Genomic DNA, 15,092 nt, shown 5'->3' with positions numbered 1-15,092 from the left:
CACAATAAACTAAGTGGTGTGCTGTGTAACAGACCCACAAACGCCATGGATTTTGTGCCAACGGGTATCGTATAGCGACGCAGAGTTTCAGACAAACTGGTTGCTGGGACATGAGTATGGATTTAAGAAGCATTTTGCCAGGATATGTTTCCCTATAGCTATGTTGGGAGTTGGGTTTCACCACATGCCTGTTTTAGAGGAGATGCTACTTTACTGTATAAGCTGAAGCCCTTTCAGATATATGACCTATTGTTCCTTAAGAACAATGTTCCAAGCTATCAGTAACATGTAATACATTTGAGAAAACAGTGACAAGGCTGTCACAAGGCATGAAAAACAGTATTACTGCTAAAGTACTGTATGGATAAGCTGGTATCTTCATTTCTGCAGTTACTGATCTTTTATTACTAGACTGACAGATTGGATCCTGTTAATATTTTAATATTTCTCTGACTCTCAAATCCCTTTATCAGGGTGAAGTTACTGAAACACGTCAAACCACATCACAAAGGTGATGATTTACAATTTTAAAGAAGCCTGAGCCTTTAGCTTACAGGAAGCACTTGTACAAATGCAGATGTTATTATTTAATATGAGCATAATAGATCTTCTTTAAACTTCAATATTAAGTACAAGTTCCCACTTCATTTATTTTCTGTTTTTAATCTCTAACTCCTCACCTGGGCAATAGAGTAGTCTGAGGAGTTTGCCGCCTGCAGACCCTCGTTGCCTGAGATTCCCACACCGACATGAGCTGTTTGGATCATTCCTACGTCGTTAGCACCATCGCCGATGGCCAGCGTGATCACCTTCACCTGTTTTTTCACCATCTCAACCACTTCTGACTTCTGTAGAGGCGATACTCTGAAAGAGAGTGATTGATAATACACGTGAGTCAATAAGCAAGTCCAAAACTGGGATAATAACAGTGAGAAAAAAATAATTTGGGAAAAACAGCAGCTCATATAAAGTTACATATAATTTGTTTACTTTTTGACAGGATCTCTTAAAGAGTAACAAATATAAACGGTAAGATACTAACTACTGCTGGCTGGGTGTGAAAAGGTGGCAAAGCAGCTAGAGAATAGATAAACATCTTCTTAATTTACTAAGTAAAACCAATCCTCTTCCTCAAGACTTCAATCTTAGCTTTATGCCCTCACTGCCAGCCTCTAGCCTCCCTAACAGTGGCTTCTTCTTTGTGCACCAAAATCAGCGTAGTAAAGTAAAGAAATTCTCTGGAGATGATGTTGTAAACTGCCTGTCTGTCTTTAGCTGTGAAACTGTTAATGTTTATGTTCTCCATGGTTTAAGGGGCCTCATTCATCCCGCGGTGTATCTTAGTGCCCACAGAGTGTGCACAAGGCAAAGGCAGGTGGAGGTGGGGGCAAAAAATAAATACAAATTTGACGTACTGCACGGAGTAATAGCGTGGCATCTAAAGGGTCGCTGTTGTTCTGAAAACATGGTGCTGAGTTCTGGCCCCAGATCCTGTCATGGTTGCTTGAGTACTTAAGTGCTTCCTCTCATTTATGTGGCCTGGGCAGGTCAACAGCGCACCTTCATGTTATATTATGGTGCCATAAAAAGTCTAAATGACCTTTATGGTGAAGAAATAATAATATGGAGATTTAGGACATAGTTTGAAATTTCACTTGGGTCATTTTTAACATTTGGCTCTAATAGAAAAATAAACTTCAAGACAACAGCTCGGGCTTTCGGATTATTTACTGCCTGATTCTTTTAGACACGACATTTAATGTCTTGCTTGTTCCCTGCTTATTTTATTGTTTCGGGTTTAAATCTTACCTGCAGCATATGACAGCTTTACAGGACAAGGCGAGGTCCAGGAAGTACTGGCGCACTCCGAATGTAAGAGCGTATTTTAGAGTCTTTCCATCAATAATGAGAGCAAAGTCGTTTTCCTTGTAGAGGGAATCTCCCAGCATTCCACAGTGGTGGCTGAGCGTTTCTCTTGTTCTCTAAAAGGGGAAAAAGCATGAGAATCTGATATTTTAATTTTTTTTGCTTTTCATGATGTTTCTGATTAATTACCAAAACAATGGTATAATAACACTTTAGGGTGTCTGTAGAGCAGATCCTCAATGAAGAAAGAAGGCGATCAGGATTTGCGACACATTTAATGGCTTGTTTAATTACCCATATTACTCCTCCGAGGTTTCATGAAATTTATCTTAATTTTGGAGATACAGACAAAAGAATAAAATAAAACAAACAAAAAGATTTTTTTAATGTGATGGCAAAATAATGAAAAAATAGATTTAAAAAAGCACAATAAAATGAAAAATAGCAATAATAATCTTTAAAAGAACAGAATAAAAAAACAAATCCACACTTCACTGAAAAAGGAATCTCTAAAGACAAAAAATAGTCTTATCATCTTAATTCTCACCCCAAAATGACCTTTATATAATTGTACTGTTTTAATGAATGATAAATACTAATAATGTTTACATATATTAGATTCTCGCAACTCACACACTCACACAGTTTGAACTATGGCATTCACATTTCTTCACAATGCTTAAATGTATTGATCCCTACCAAGAATTTTTTAATTCTAAATATATTTATTGTCATTTATGCACTGGATTCATATATATATGTATATTCAAATAATATAACTTTAGTCTCCATTTGCATTACTTTCAAACAGACAGATCTGTCCACTCTGGCCGCTAATCCCTGACTGCTCCAGAGCAGCTGCTCTTGATATTTTGAATATTTATTATAATTCTCCTATTTATTACACTGAGGCCTTAGCTATGATGTAATAACACAGATGAGTTCTAGAGTATATTCTGTTTGCTTTTACAGTATATATATCTGTGGTGTTGATGAAAAGCTATAAATATGACACTGACAAGAGGATTAACTGTGGTGGTCTATGGGCATGTGGACTGGATGACAGAGTGGTGAGATCTTCATTGTAGTACTCATTAAATCATCCTCACCCCAGATGGTGAAGTCATTAGCAAATAAAACCACTCTCTGTGGGTAACCATTATCTGTGTGACAGCATACTTTGCTAGAACTTTTACTGCACAAGTAACCAGCAGTTTAAATTATTATGTTGCTGCATTCAACTGAAGTGCAAGTGAAAAAGGTTATATTCATTCAAACAAATAAAAAGAGACCGACAAATAATAACCAGGCAGACAAACTGCATGGACACAATGTAATTTCCTGATGCCCCAAAAGCTGAAAACATTAAAAAAAGAATTATGGCAGTTAAAGGGCGGGGTTGGTGCTGGTGTGGAGGTCAAATATGTCAAAGCGGTCAGATTGTACCAGGGGGACCACGCAATGTTCGCTTGGCATAACAAAACTCTGAAACCTCAGCTTAAAGGAAATATTTGGAGAAAGTGGCTTTACGTTTCACAAAGCGAGAGGAGGAGAGCGAGACACACGCACAGAGAGGGAGATGATGGATTAACAGAAGAGAGAAACTGAGCACGAGGATACAAGCAGAGAGCAGCTGCGAGGACTTAGCCATCCCCGATGGGGTCTGTAAAACAGCACGAGATGAGCAGCGGGTAGGCAAGTGTGTGTGTGTGTGTGTGTGTGTGTGTGTGTGTGTGTGTGTGTGTGTGTGTGTGTTCTCTCGTGTTCAGGCCGGAAAAGTCATAAGTTGTTATATCTACATTCAACTGCTCCATTCAACTACAACTGCTCATTCTGACTTTCCAGATGACATCTCAGTGTGAGAGCGTGTGTGCTGGAAACATATGTATGTGAAAGAATTTGCTTTGTTCGGGTACAATGTATTCACCCCAGCGTGATAAGCAAAGTTTACCATTTCCTTAAGGAGGGCAGCCATTCACCCCCCTCAACTCCAATTCCCACTAAGGAATTTTTGCACTAATGCTACATGTCTCCTCCTGAAGCCTCTTTTGTTGTGGCTCTAATGACCAGTTTAGCCTATGTGACAAGCTAGTGTTTGGTTTTTGGAAGCGTATGTACCGTCCATTCAGAAATCCACAAGAGCTTGTGGAGCTCCATTGTTTATATACACCTTAAGTGATACAGCCAAAAGAATGAGACACTTATTACGTGGAATCTGGACGCTTGTATGGACCTAATGTCATCGTCTCTCTTAGACTTGGAGGCATTAAACGGGGCATGTTCCATCTTAGTGAGAAGAATATGGACACATACTTTTGACCAATATGTCACTGGAAAAACTACCTATGAGCAGTTAAGACAGAGTGTTTAGAAATCCTATTTTAGTCTTATAAAAGTGAAAATAATGAACCTCATCCGTCTGTAGCTGTAAGATGAATAAGATTAATATGCCAATGCTATGCTATGCTCTCAGAATGATTAAACACCCTGACTAGAAGGCAAAGCTTTTCAGAATGACCTAATCCTAACTTAGAGAATAGCATTTTATTTCAAGAATTTCACTTCATGTAACTTTTAACACAGGGAATGTCAGAAACTGTGTCCTTCCTTTGATAATTGTTTCTAAACACTGCAAAGAAGCGAGACATGCCTCAATGACTCTCTTTCGCAGCACAACAGGACTCAGAACTACCAGCTCTGCTGCCTGGTCCTCTGTTCACTGTTCCTCCTCAGTGTTGTTGGAGAGATTTCTCTTTTTTACATTTTTAACAAACTGCCTTATGTAAGCATCTGCTCAAGCACAGCAGAATGGGAGCTGACATTTCAAAGTGCTGGTTCGTGAGCTTTATGAATGCACCAACCCCGAATTTCTGTCTCAACTTCATTTATCACGCCTAACGACCGGCTGACAGAGTGAAGGCCGTCCGTCATCACCCCCAAACAGCCCCCCGCCCCGCTTTCCACTCCTTCATTCCCTCCTTCTCGCCATTTCTCCCCCCTCCCTTCTTGTCCGACAAGCTAAACACAGCACGTTTCTCCTCCATCTGTGGCTCCTGTGCTCGGCAGCTTTCTCCTGCTGGAAGTGCAGGGACTTGCCCTTTTCAATCTCAGAAACAACAGACAAGGCTCTCCTGCCGTGGGGTCAACAGACTTCTCTGTTGGGTGTCTTAAAGATGTTAAATGCAGAATCTGGGAAGTTGTGAGGACTTTATGAGGAAGACTCCCTGTAGCCTCATCATTTTAGTTTGGAGATTTTCTAGTTTTCATGGGGACTGGGTGAGGTCATGAGGGGACAGATGTTTTTATCTTAGTAAGTTCTTTAACTTCTGTACAGTACTGTTTTCCACGTACAAGAACTGTTGATCAGTTTTGGTTACTGTCCGATATTCTGATAAAATCTGAATCTCTAAAATCTGAAGCCCAAATGATCCATATTTGTTATTTCCCTTCATAAAAAACATACTTTAAAGGCATTTAGTTCATGTTGATCTCTGACAATAACGCTGCTTCACTAGAGATATATCCAACACTCATACTGATATGCTGGAATAAGAATCATGAGCCGAATGGCAAATACATTAGTATTATTTTTAACACAGTAATGGAAAAATGAAATCATGCTTTAAATTAAATTTTGAATGAAGTAGTTTTAGAACAGCCTTGCTCATGGATTTTGTGAAACAACTGTGAGTTTTATGTGTTTTGATTTCCTTTTTCAGGGAAGTTTGATTTATGCATAAACAAAATCTCATATACTTACATCCAAAGTGTCTTCATTGATCACAATCATGCCCATGTTCTTCGTCAGCAATTTGCAAGAATGTCCTGCAAAAAAACAAACAAAAAAACAAACAAACAGTTGAAATCGGCATTTTAGACCAAAATCTTAAGTGCTGCAAAAATATAGCAAGGGATATAAAATACATACAACTTAATTAAATCAAATTTTACTCTCATAAAATTCTAGTAGCCTTAAATGTAAACAGTCCAGTTAACTCATCCCAAACCTGCATCCACATGCAAATATTAAATATATAAAATCTATAAGAATCAAATAAGTCAAACAACGTTTTAAGGGATCCAATTAAAATTTTACAGCTCAAAGCAAGTGTCTCAGCATATGACTAATGAGTTTGGTTTACAAGAGTTTGTCAGTTTCCTGTTTTAATAGGCAGTTACAACTCCGAGTTACCCAACATGGCTCTCTAGGGAGCGTTTCCCTCAGCTTTTGGCAGGGACAGATGCTCAGGGTCACCAGCAAGGTGGTAGAGGGCGCCTCCCATTGGGGAAAACAGAAATATTTCATGAACCAAGACTGAAGCCTTCAGTTTAGTGCTGTGGCTGTATGAAAAGGGCTGCCATCTGTGGCCATAACCACATAAATATTTGTGGGCTTCTACACTTTGCTTCTGTCTGGAAAGGGATTTTAGTTTCTTTAAGGGGGTTACCACAAAGCCTCTGTTTTGTGAATATATGGGTGGCATTCTCTGAGTGAAACTTAGATAAGATTATACACAAAACACGTAGCCGAACACAATAGTGCACCCACAATATGCACAAACACACACACACACACACACACACACACACACACACACACGCATGTGTACATACAGAGGAAATGAGCAAATTTCACCTCCAGAGTCAAAACCAAACAGGGCTGGGGTCTGGCAGATTGTTTTCTTAAGTGCAAAGGTGCAAACGTCCAAAAATTTGCCAATGTGTGCAAAACGTCTCCCCATCTGGACGCAGCCTCTCTCAGTCACTCCCTTCCCCCTTGTCAATTCTGCCTTCCGTTTAATGTGTTTAACTTTAGCTCATTTGACTTTTCTCTCTCTTTTTTTTAATGTCACCAAAGTTAAATTCCTGGCTTTTTCCCCCCATCTCAGGCAGAACCAAACACGGCTCCCACAGGATTTGAGGAATGTGTAACAATGACACTTGTGTCAGGCTTTTCTGTAATTTTGCCTCAGGAGCAACAATTAGAAATACAAACTTTAGCCACGAAAGCCACTCAAAGAGGGTAACATGCTGACTGGGATTTTGAGAAGAAGAATGGGGGCTTGAAATTATTGTAAAATGACGGGAAGAGGAACAGGTCAACGTAATGGGGGCTCAGGGGCTCATATTTGTATGGTCAGATAAGGGATGGTGTTTACTTTTTGGTCCCTCTCTGCTTAAGGACATAATGCACCCTCCAGCCACACTTAACTGAATGTTAGCAAAGTGAACACTGTTTTCCTAACCGATCGGCTAGCTCTTTCCTTTTAGTAAATTCTGGCTCTTACCTGCCTTGAGAATTACGTGAACATAGACTCCTCTCAACTAGCAGCTCATAGCAGCGAGAGCGTGTCCAAGAGCAAACATTGCTCTTTTCTCAGACAGCCTAACAGCATCAGAGTCGTTTCTTTATCATATGTCACTATACTTCAGGTTTATTGACAAACTGGATTTTGGACAATCTTTAGAGCTTCAAATCAACACACCTGTATGCTTTACAAATAAGAATATTATTCCATTAACAAAGATTTCATTAAATGTGTAAATTCAACAGCGTTTATGCCAGTATTATGCGCCAAAAGTGGCACTTGGGTGGTTTCAGCCACCTCCAAATGTTAAATAATGTCCTGGCCTGAATTCAGGGGTCTAATTTGGCTAAAGGTGCACCATAAACTCTGCCAATCGGTATCATCTTTCAGTGAGGAAAATAGTAAAAAAAATAAAGTCAATATTAAGCAGAATTTTTACAGAGCAACCCAGTCAAAAGGCGGAGCTGTAAAAATACTTCCAGTGAGCATGGGCTTCTGCTGCCTCACATCTGGGCACAGTGGGTACAAAGGGCTGATTCAGTGAGGCCACAGCAGCAGGAGCAGCCACAAACGGAGGTACTTTTGATATCTGTTTTTTTCTGAACTCCGTGTTACCTGGCTGACTGTATTCAAGGTCGATACATTTGTTTGATTTGCCCACGTCTAGCGCAGAACGAAGAAGAATACAAACCCAAAGAGACAACCAGCGTTAGTCATTCACCTTTCTGATAACATCTGCAAAACCTCTGGGGGACCTAGATACGTGAGACGTGCCTGCTTGTGTACATATGCGTGTTATTTATTTCATGTCAGTGCAGGGTGCTCATACATCATCTGGCATTCTGCGACGGATGCTTTCACTAGATATGTGTGACAGAGAAACATTCAGCTTGTCAGCTGTTTGTCTTTCTGGGTGAAGAATGACTGGAGTACCTGTAAAAGGCTGGCATGCACTTTAGCACAGAAAAAAAAAAAAAAAAAAAAAAAAAAAATCAGGCTTGCCAGGGACTTTCCTTTTGGTATGAGACCAAGTACACAAATAAGGTTAAAGCGCATCATGAAGCACAAACAAGAAGGAAAATAGCTACTGTTGCTTTTGCATTACAGGGGAACTCAATCTTAGCAATGTCAGCTGCATCAGTCTGCTTTTGGCAGTTTGGCAGCCTTGAAATAGGCTTCCTTTTGGTGTGATTGATATCTGACCTTTATGTTGTGCCCCATTTCTGGTAAAAATACTAATAACTGTACCAATAAAACCACACGACACAGCAGAATTCACATAAAAAAAATCAAGCTCGGAAACCATCCGGTCATAAATGCTGCTGCTTACCAATATTGATGGCCGTTTCCTGTTTGTCCCCAGTCAGGATCCAGATCTTTATGTCAGCCTTCATTAGAGTCTCGATGGTCTCCGGCACCTTATCCTGGAGCTTATCCTCTATCGCGGTGGCGCCCAGGAGCTGCAGGTTCTGCACCAGAGAAAGTCAGTAAACAAGTCAGTTAGTGAGGATCATAACACAGGAAGGCCTTTAAAACGTCACGTGTCAAGCAAACATCTGAGCCGGGATAGTGTCACTCACTCAGTCGAGGTTTTCCCCTCATCAGCCGATCTTGTTTATCACCAAGTACAAACCACGGCGGTGGACTTAAGGAGTTTTGGATCAGTTACTGTGCCCCTGCATCTGTGTTTGCATCTATAGACACGATCTCTCCCACACAAGCACACCCACAAAATGCAGTTGCTGTTTTTTTCCCAGGAAACTCTGTTTCTCTGCGGCTGGCTGTGGGCTTGTACGGGCACATCACAGGGCCAAAGGTTTGACAAGACCCAGGGGTAGAGGGGAGACAGGAGCCAGCAGCAGAGGAAAGGCTCTGGAAGCTCTTTAAGTTGTGACCTGAGCCTTACTGCCTGGATGTCTGTAGGTCTGTCCACGCTAATCACTGGGAACCACACAGCCCGGAAAACTATGCGTGGGGAAGACCATGACTGAATGTGCCAAATTTTCTTTTGCCTTTTCAACGTAAGCCTTTCATTTCTCTCTATGGCTGCTGTTAAAGCCACTCTTTGTAAATTATGATACAAGTACCAGTTGAATCAGGGAGAAACGGTATCATAGTCAGTATGTTGCTGGTAAAGTCTGTCCAGTATATGTAGCTTAGTCAAAGTTTCCACTGAGACAAAGACTCTTATGACGTATGAATTCACCACTACTGATTCTAATATGTTAAAAAGGGGAAATAAAGTTCTGAATTTTCACGGTGGAGCTACAGTATAAGAAAATAGGCTAAAGCAGATTACTTTGCATTGACAAACAGTAAACAATAAATATACTTGTACTTAAATTAGTCAGGGATCATAAAAAGCATCCCCTGCAGCAGACCAGTGAGAAATAAATGGGGAAAAATAATGAAGAATTAGATATTAAAAGCTAAAACAGTGTATCAATACAAAATAATTGTTTTTTAAAATAACAATCAGGATCAAATAGAAAGATTTTCCCACATAATACGTAATCAGCATTTTAGTTAAGAAATGATGAGAAGGAGAAACTTCGGACACACTGGACTGTCTCCATCCTTAACATTTCACTATAACTCCACTGTGCCCCCCTGTGGCATTACTGTGTGCATTTTTAAGTGTGGGTGGCCCTAACCCTGGCCCAATCACAATCACCCTTTGGTCATCTAGTCCTCCAAAGGCTACCTCTCCATCCCCAAATAAAACAGGAGACCCTACCTCCCCTACACTGCAGAAACAGAGGGGTGGGACCAAGGGAAGGGAATTGGGGTTGGGCCGCAGTGCCACACTCTGTTCATTTGGCAATGCGCATTAAATTTTTCTCTCTGAAAGCTTTTATGTTTATTTCATGATTGATTGCTCCCATTTGTTTTGGGCAGCCAAGAGCAGCCATGACGAACCTGCCAAGTGGCTGATTTACTCTGTGGCTTCCTGTGTTTGACTAACGCTTCCACACAGACCCACCTCACAGAAAACCAATTCTACCTGCTGGTGAAACTTATAAAAACACACACGATTTTGAACTTTTGCAGGTTTCCAGACGTTATTTCATTTTTCCCCACTAGTTACACTTCAGCTCAAGGCCAGTCTGACTTTTCAGAAGTTTTGTTCCCATAAAATCCTGTGCATTAAGAAAGTGCAGCATTTAACCAGATGAAAAGCTTTGTGCTGCTTGTCAGTCATACTGGATTCTGCAATAAAAAATAGCCCTTTCAGAAAAACCGACACAGTACAAACAAACAGGATGTCGCTTAACAAACCTTCTCTATCAGTTCGTAGCTCTCCTCCAGTTTTAAGGCTCTGTTCTGCAGGGAGGTGCAGGCTCTGTGGTGGATCTCCAACCACTGCTGATAGGACGATTCACTGACGTCTGCCACCGCAAAGCACAGAGTGCGCAGTCCTATAAGATTTAAAGCAGCATCGCATCTGGGTCAAATGTCATAGTTCTGACTGTTTAACATTTCAAAACACTGATTTACTGACAAGATTTGATGTGCAATCACTGTTAAACATGTTACACGACACCAGTCCTACTTACTGTACAGTTCAATGAAAAACACTGCTACGTAAGTCAGCTATATTTCTGACCATATTAATCAACACAATACACAGCATGAACGGTAACTCCAGCAAAATAACTATCTGATACCATTCAAATCAAATCTAAACCATCAGATTTATATTTAAATCTTGCATTGGAAGCAGGTTATTCAGACACCATTTGTCTAAGTGTATTACTTTAAGCAAATTTATACTCTGAATAGGTAAAGTCCATTTTTCATATTTTCAGGGGGTAAATAAAAGGTACTAAAGGGTTACTAACATACGCTCAATAGGAGCTGAGATAAGCAGCAACTGTCTTTGTTGAAGAAAGCGCTTCAGGTTAGTACGGTCAATTTTCGAATCAACTGATAACGTCACGGTAACTTCCCCAGTTACAAACTTTGATTAACAATTATTTTTATGTATTACATTTAATAAAATTATGTTTAAAAATGTCATTAAATTCAAAATTCACATCAGATATCTTAGCATACGAAAAAATAAGAGCATTTTCAACAAAACATTTCAGTTTTTCTGTTTAAAATTTTCTGAAATGTTTTGTTATTGAAATGTTTATCTATTACGTATTTACTTTGGTGTAGTATGAATGGCCATGTCAGGAGGAAAAGCTATAAAACCTTTGATAATACAGTCCAATTCAGGCTCGCCGGCTATATGTTTGACACCCCTGCCTTAAAAATTGGAAATCATTGCAAACAGACCCTTTTGGTCCATGAAGATATTTTACCTCTAATTTAAGAAGCTTCTTCAGCTCTGTAAACTGATGGCGAGACCCCGCTGGTGGGATTGCCCCCTGGAGTCACTGACCGACCTTGTAATCACGCGAGACATAAAGGATCATGTAAGCGCAGGTCTGAATCAAGGCGTGGCTCATTGTGCAAAAGGGGCCAAAAAGGCCCTATGCATCATGTGATTTATTAAGGTCACAAAGGTCAAGGTGTAAGTGAGGGTTGACAACACCCAAATACCAAATATGAAGCGCAATTCAGTGAGGAACACAATCTAGGAGAATCAGCTCGACAGGACAACACTCAGCTGTACATGTGCATCCTAAAGGAGAAAGGTCACTCTTTCAGGCTGTTTGAGAGAAGCACAAAGGAGGTCATCGACATCAACTATGAACGACTATCATTGAACAAAGGTGGCGGAAAATGGCACCAGCTCCCTGTATCACTTCATGAAATCCCTGTTCACACCTTGAACCATGTGACCTCAATAAATGACATGATAGGGGGTGGGGCAGGGTCTCACAAAGGCTTCACACCTTGGCCTCTGACAGGATGGTAACGACCAACGCCTAAATTCACACCTCGGCTCATGTGAGCTTAACAACTCACATTACAGGGTGGTTCAGTGACTCCCAGGACCACTTTCGAACACATAACACCACCAGGTCTATAAAGTGACTCTCCAGCAATTTACAGAACTGAAGAAGCCTCTAGAATGGGAGGTGAAAATCTCTGTGAACCACAAAGGAGTCCAGATGCCTTCATTTCAAGCACTTAAGAGTACCTTGACCTGGTTGACTGAGAACCTACACAGATGTATGAATAAAGCACTCTGTAAAAACCTTTAATGTACAGGAACACACTGGAAAAAACAGATGCTTGGGAGTGCTACTGAACTGTAGAGTTGTGACTCAATACATTCCAGATATTTTTACTAGAATGCAGAATTCATGGTTAAAAACACTTTTTAATAAGAATAAGAATAACTCTAAAAATGGCAGAATGGCATTTCCACAGTTGGTTACCCACATTAAGACATTTTTTATGTCTAAATATTTGATTGAGGTATTGTCTCATTTAAAGTGGATTAATTTGCACTTTAAATAAGACAAATGTCCAATACACTGATTGAAGAATTCTAGTCTGAAAGACATGTTATGGGTTCGAAATGGCACAAAATGGCAAAAGAGACCAGTAGATAAAGTAGGTTTTCATCTGTAGTATCTCAACTTGGACTGGGAATTACTGGGCCTGAAGATCCTCACAATCTGTCCTGGATGCTAAATTTAGCACACATCAACTATTCCTAATGACATCATTTTGCTGGTGTTTCACAAGGGGGCAGTATGATCACAGAACAAGAAGCAGAGTATGTGGTGCAGTTTCCTTCAGGTCAACAGCCTTGTGTTAAAATTACAGCAGAATATTCCCACTAGAAGGAAATTTCCATTAAATAATGCATGAGAGGAAAGGCTCTCAGAAAGAGGAAGTTTGTTTACTTCTTCAACATCAAATGATGATTCTGTCCAGAGATAACGCAGGGATGTACAGCATCCTGAAAAGATACTTTATTTTTGGCAGACAGGGGGCGATGTTAGTCCACTCACCTTCAGTGGCAAACTGCTCCAGGTGCTTCAGTGTGATCTCTTTGTACCTAGAGCTGTCTGCCAGGCGGTCATAGATCACTGTGTCCTGAAGGGAAACAAACACTCACCGGTTACTGACACCCAGAGAGGAAAGAAAGGAACCACCTGGACTTGTTCTACTTTGCAAATGTGGCTCTAAGACTGTATTCGGCCCATGTAGAAACACTTCGTGTTCCTACTCAGATAATTCTAGCTATTTGTATTAAAAAAGAAATATATACTTGGAGAAGCCTGATCTGGGAACTCAAGACTTTTGGTGCAGCCATGTATATCTGGACTAAGAATAACCAGTTCCATCCACTGGTTATTGTTTATAAATAAATGGGAAAAAAAGCTCATTAAAAGATGAATCATCATCGGATGAAAACAAATGCTTTCATCTGGTGGTTTAGTACAATCCAGTTTTTCCAGCCACACAGACTGTTTATGTTCTTGTGACCAAAACCTACTCAAACCCAAATAGCCAATAGAACGCTGACTACAAACAGACACCAGAACGCTTCCGGTGTCTCGTCCTTTCTCCACAGATTAGGGGTGTTGCAATAACCATGTATTGGTGATACCTGTAACATTTAAAAATAAAATATTGATGTTATGTTATACTGTGCAATTTGTAATTCTGCTCTCACTTTTGTATTATATTCACAGCACAAAATTGTTGCAATCCAGGAAATTGTAGATCCGATGAAATCTTACTGAGGATTAAATCTAGTCTGGCCATAACGTTTATTTGTTATTTGGCAGAGATGTGTGAAATGTGGTGATCTTGCTTCATCCTGTCACCCAATGAAAAGATTTCCTGACATGAGCGAGAGGCAATAAGGAGAGAAGAGCGTTTCGGCGATGATGGTGATGACCTGTCACCCGTTGCTATGGAGAGAGACAGACACTCACAGCTCCTTTGCAGTAGAGGCGGATCTTCCCAGATGGGGTGCGCATGATGACTGACATCCTCTTCCTTGCGCTAAGCGATAAAAAAAGCCAAGAGAGAGTGAGAGGGAAGAAGAAGGTGGAATAAGGAGAGAAATAACAGCACAGTGTGTTACAACAATGCTACAGTAATGCATGGTTTGAGCTAGCACATGATTACTGAAAACAAAGAGGTGGGTAACAAGATAACCATGTGACCACAGTGGGGCTAACTAGGATTAATTAGTTAATTAATGATGATGCTACTGAGGCTCAAACAGAAAATTCTATAGTAAAAGACTGTTAAATATGGCATGCTGATGGTGTATATGCATAATAAAAACATATAATAACTGTACCTTGTAAACTCCAGCACATGAAGCAGTTCATATTTTTCCTCTGTTCCAACCTGAATTGAAAGAGACATGAGAGTTAACATAATTCAGAAGGAGACACTTCAACCTCAGTCTTCTGAGACAAGTTATCTTAAGTAGCACAGCCAAGCCTGCCATCCTCCTCCAATCAGCTTTAATTGCACTTAAATGTGTTTATCAGTTGCTTGCACTGAGCCGATGGAAGGAGAATAACAAGGTAAAATTCAATTAACTTTCTTAATTGTGGACACTGCTAGGTACAAGACAGAGTGATTAAAGTAGATGCTTAGAACTTTAGAAGGTCTAATAAAGATTAAGAAATTGGACAAACGTCTAGGAGACGAGATGTTCTGACCAAAAAGGGGGGAAAAAAACAGAGGAAATGGCTCTGGCCTTTCAGCCTCAGGCTCTTTGAGTGCAATCATCAGGTTAGCCAATTAGGAGAACAACAGGATGAGTGACCCGAGCATTGGAGAGGACACACTGCATCAACTCAGGATATAATCACGGCAAATGTTGTGTTTTTCCATCACTGTGATCCAAGTGGAAAACCACTTTTAGTGCAGTGTATTTGTTTTAGTTCTGTTTCAAAACATCTGACAAATTTCATGCAGTACTGTGAAATAGACAAGGGGATAGTTTAATGTTTTTTGGAATGGAACTAGCCTACAGATGTG

The 15,092-nt window shown here is 40.2% G+C and overlaps 1 protein-coding gene across 6 annotated transcripts in view; it reads right to left on the bottom strand.

Moving 5' to 3' along the window:
• The window catches only part of atp8a1 (ATPase phospholipid transporting 8A1), a 112,110-nt gene that overhangs the window by 33,182 nt on the left and 63,836 nt on the right, over positions 1–15,092 (bottom strand). For all 6 annotated transcript variants that reach the window (XM_005467350.4, XM_005467352.4, XM_005467355.4 and 3 more), the window contains 8 exons: positions 14,401–14,450; positions 14,027–14,096; positions 13,094–13,178; positions 10,455–10,594; positions 8,506–8,644; positions 5,627–5,691; positions 1,810–1,982; positions 681–864 (listed from right to left, as the gene is read on the bottom strand). In XM_005467350.4, the coding sequence (XP_005467407.1) occupies positions 681–864; positions 1,810–1,982; positions 5,627–5,691; positions 8,506–8,644; positions 10,455–10,594; positions 13,094–13,178; positions 14,027–14,096; positions 14,401–14,450 (906 nt within the window). The remainder of the gene's footprint in view (positions 1–680; positions 865–1,809; positions 1,983–5,626; positions 5,692–8,505; positions 8,645–10,454; positions 10,595–13,093; positions 13,179–14,026; positions 14,097–14,400; positions 14,451–15,092) is intronic.

Source organism: Oreochromis niloticus, linkage group LG2 (genome assembly GCF_001858045.2).
Source record: "Oreochromis niloticus isolate F11D_XX linkage group LG2, O_niloticus_UMD_NMBU, whole genome shotgun sequence".
NCBI classification, from domain to species: Eukaryota; Metazoa; Chordata; class Actinopteri; order Cichliformes; family Cichlidae; genus Oreochromis; species Oreochromis niloticus.
Note: the sequence above shows the minus strand (reverse complement) of the source record. Positions and strands in the feature narration are given on the sequence as shown.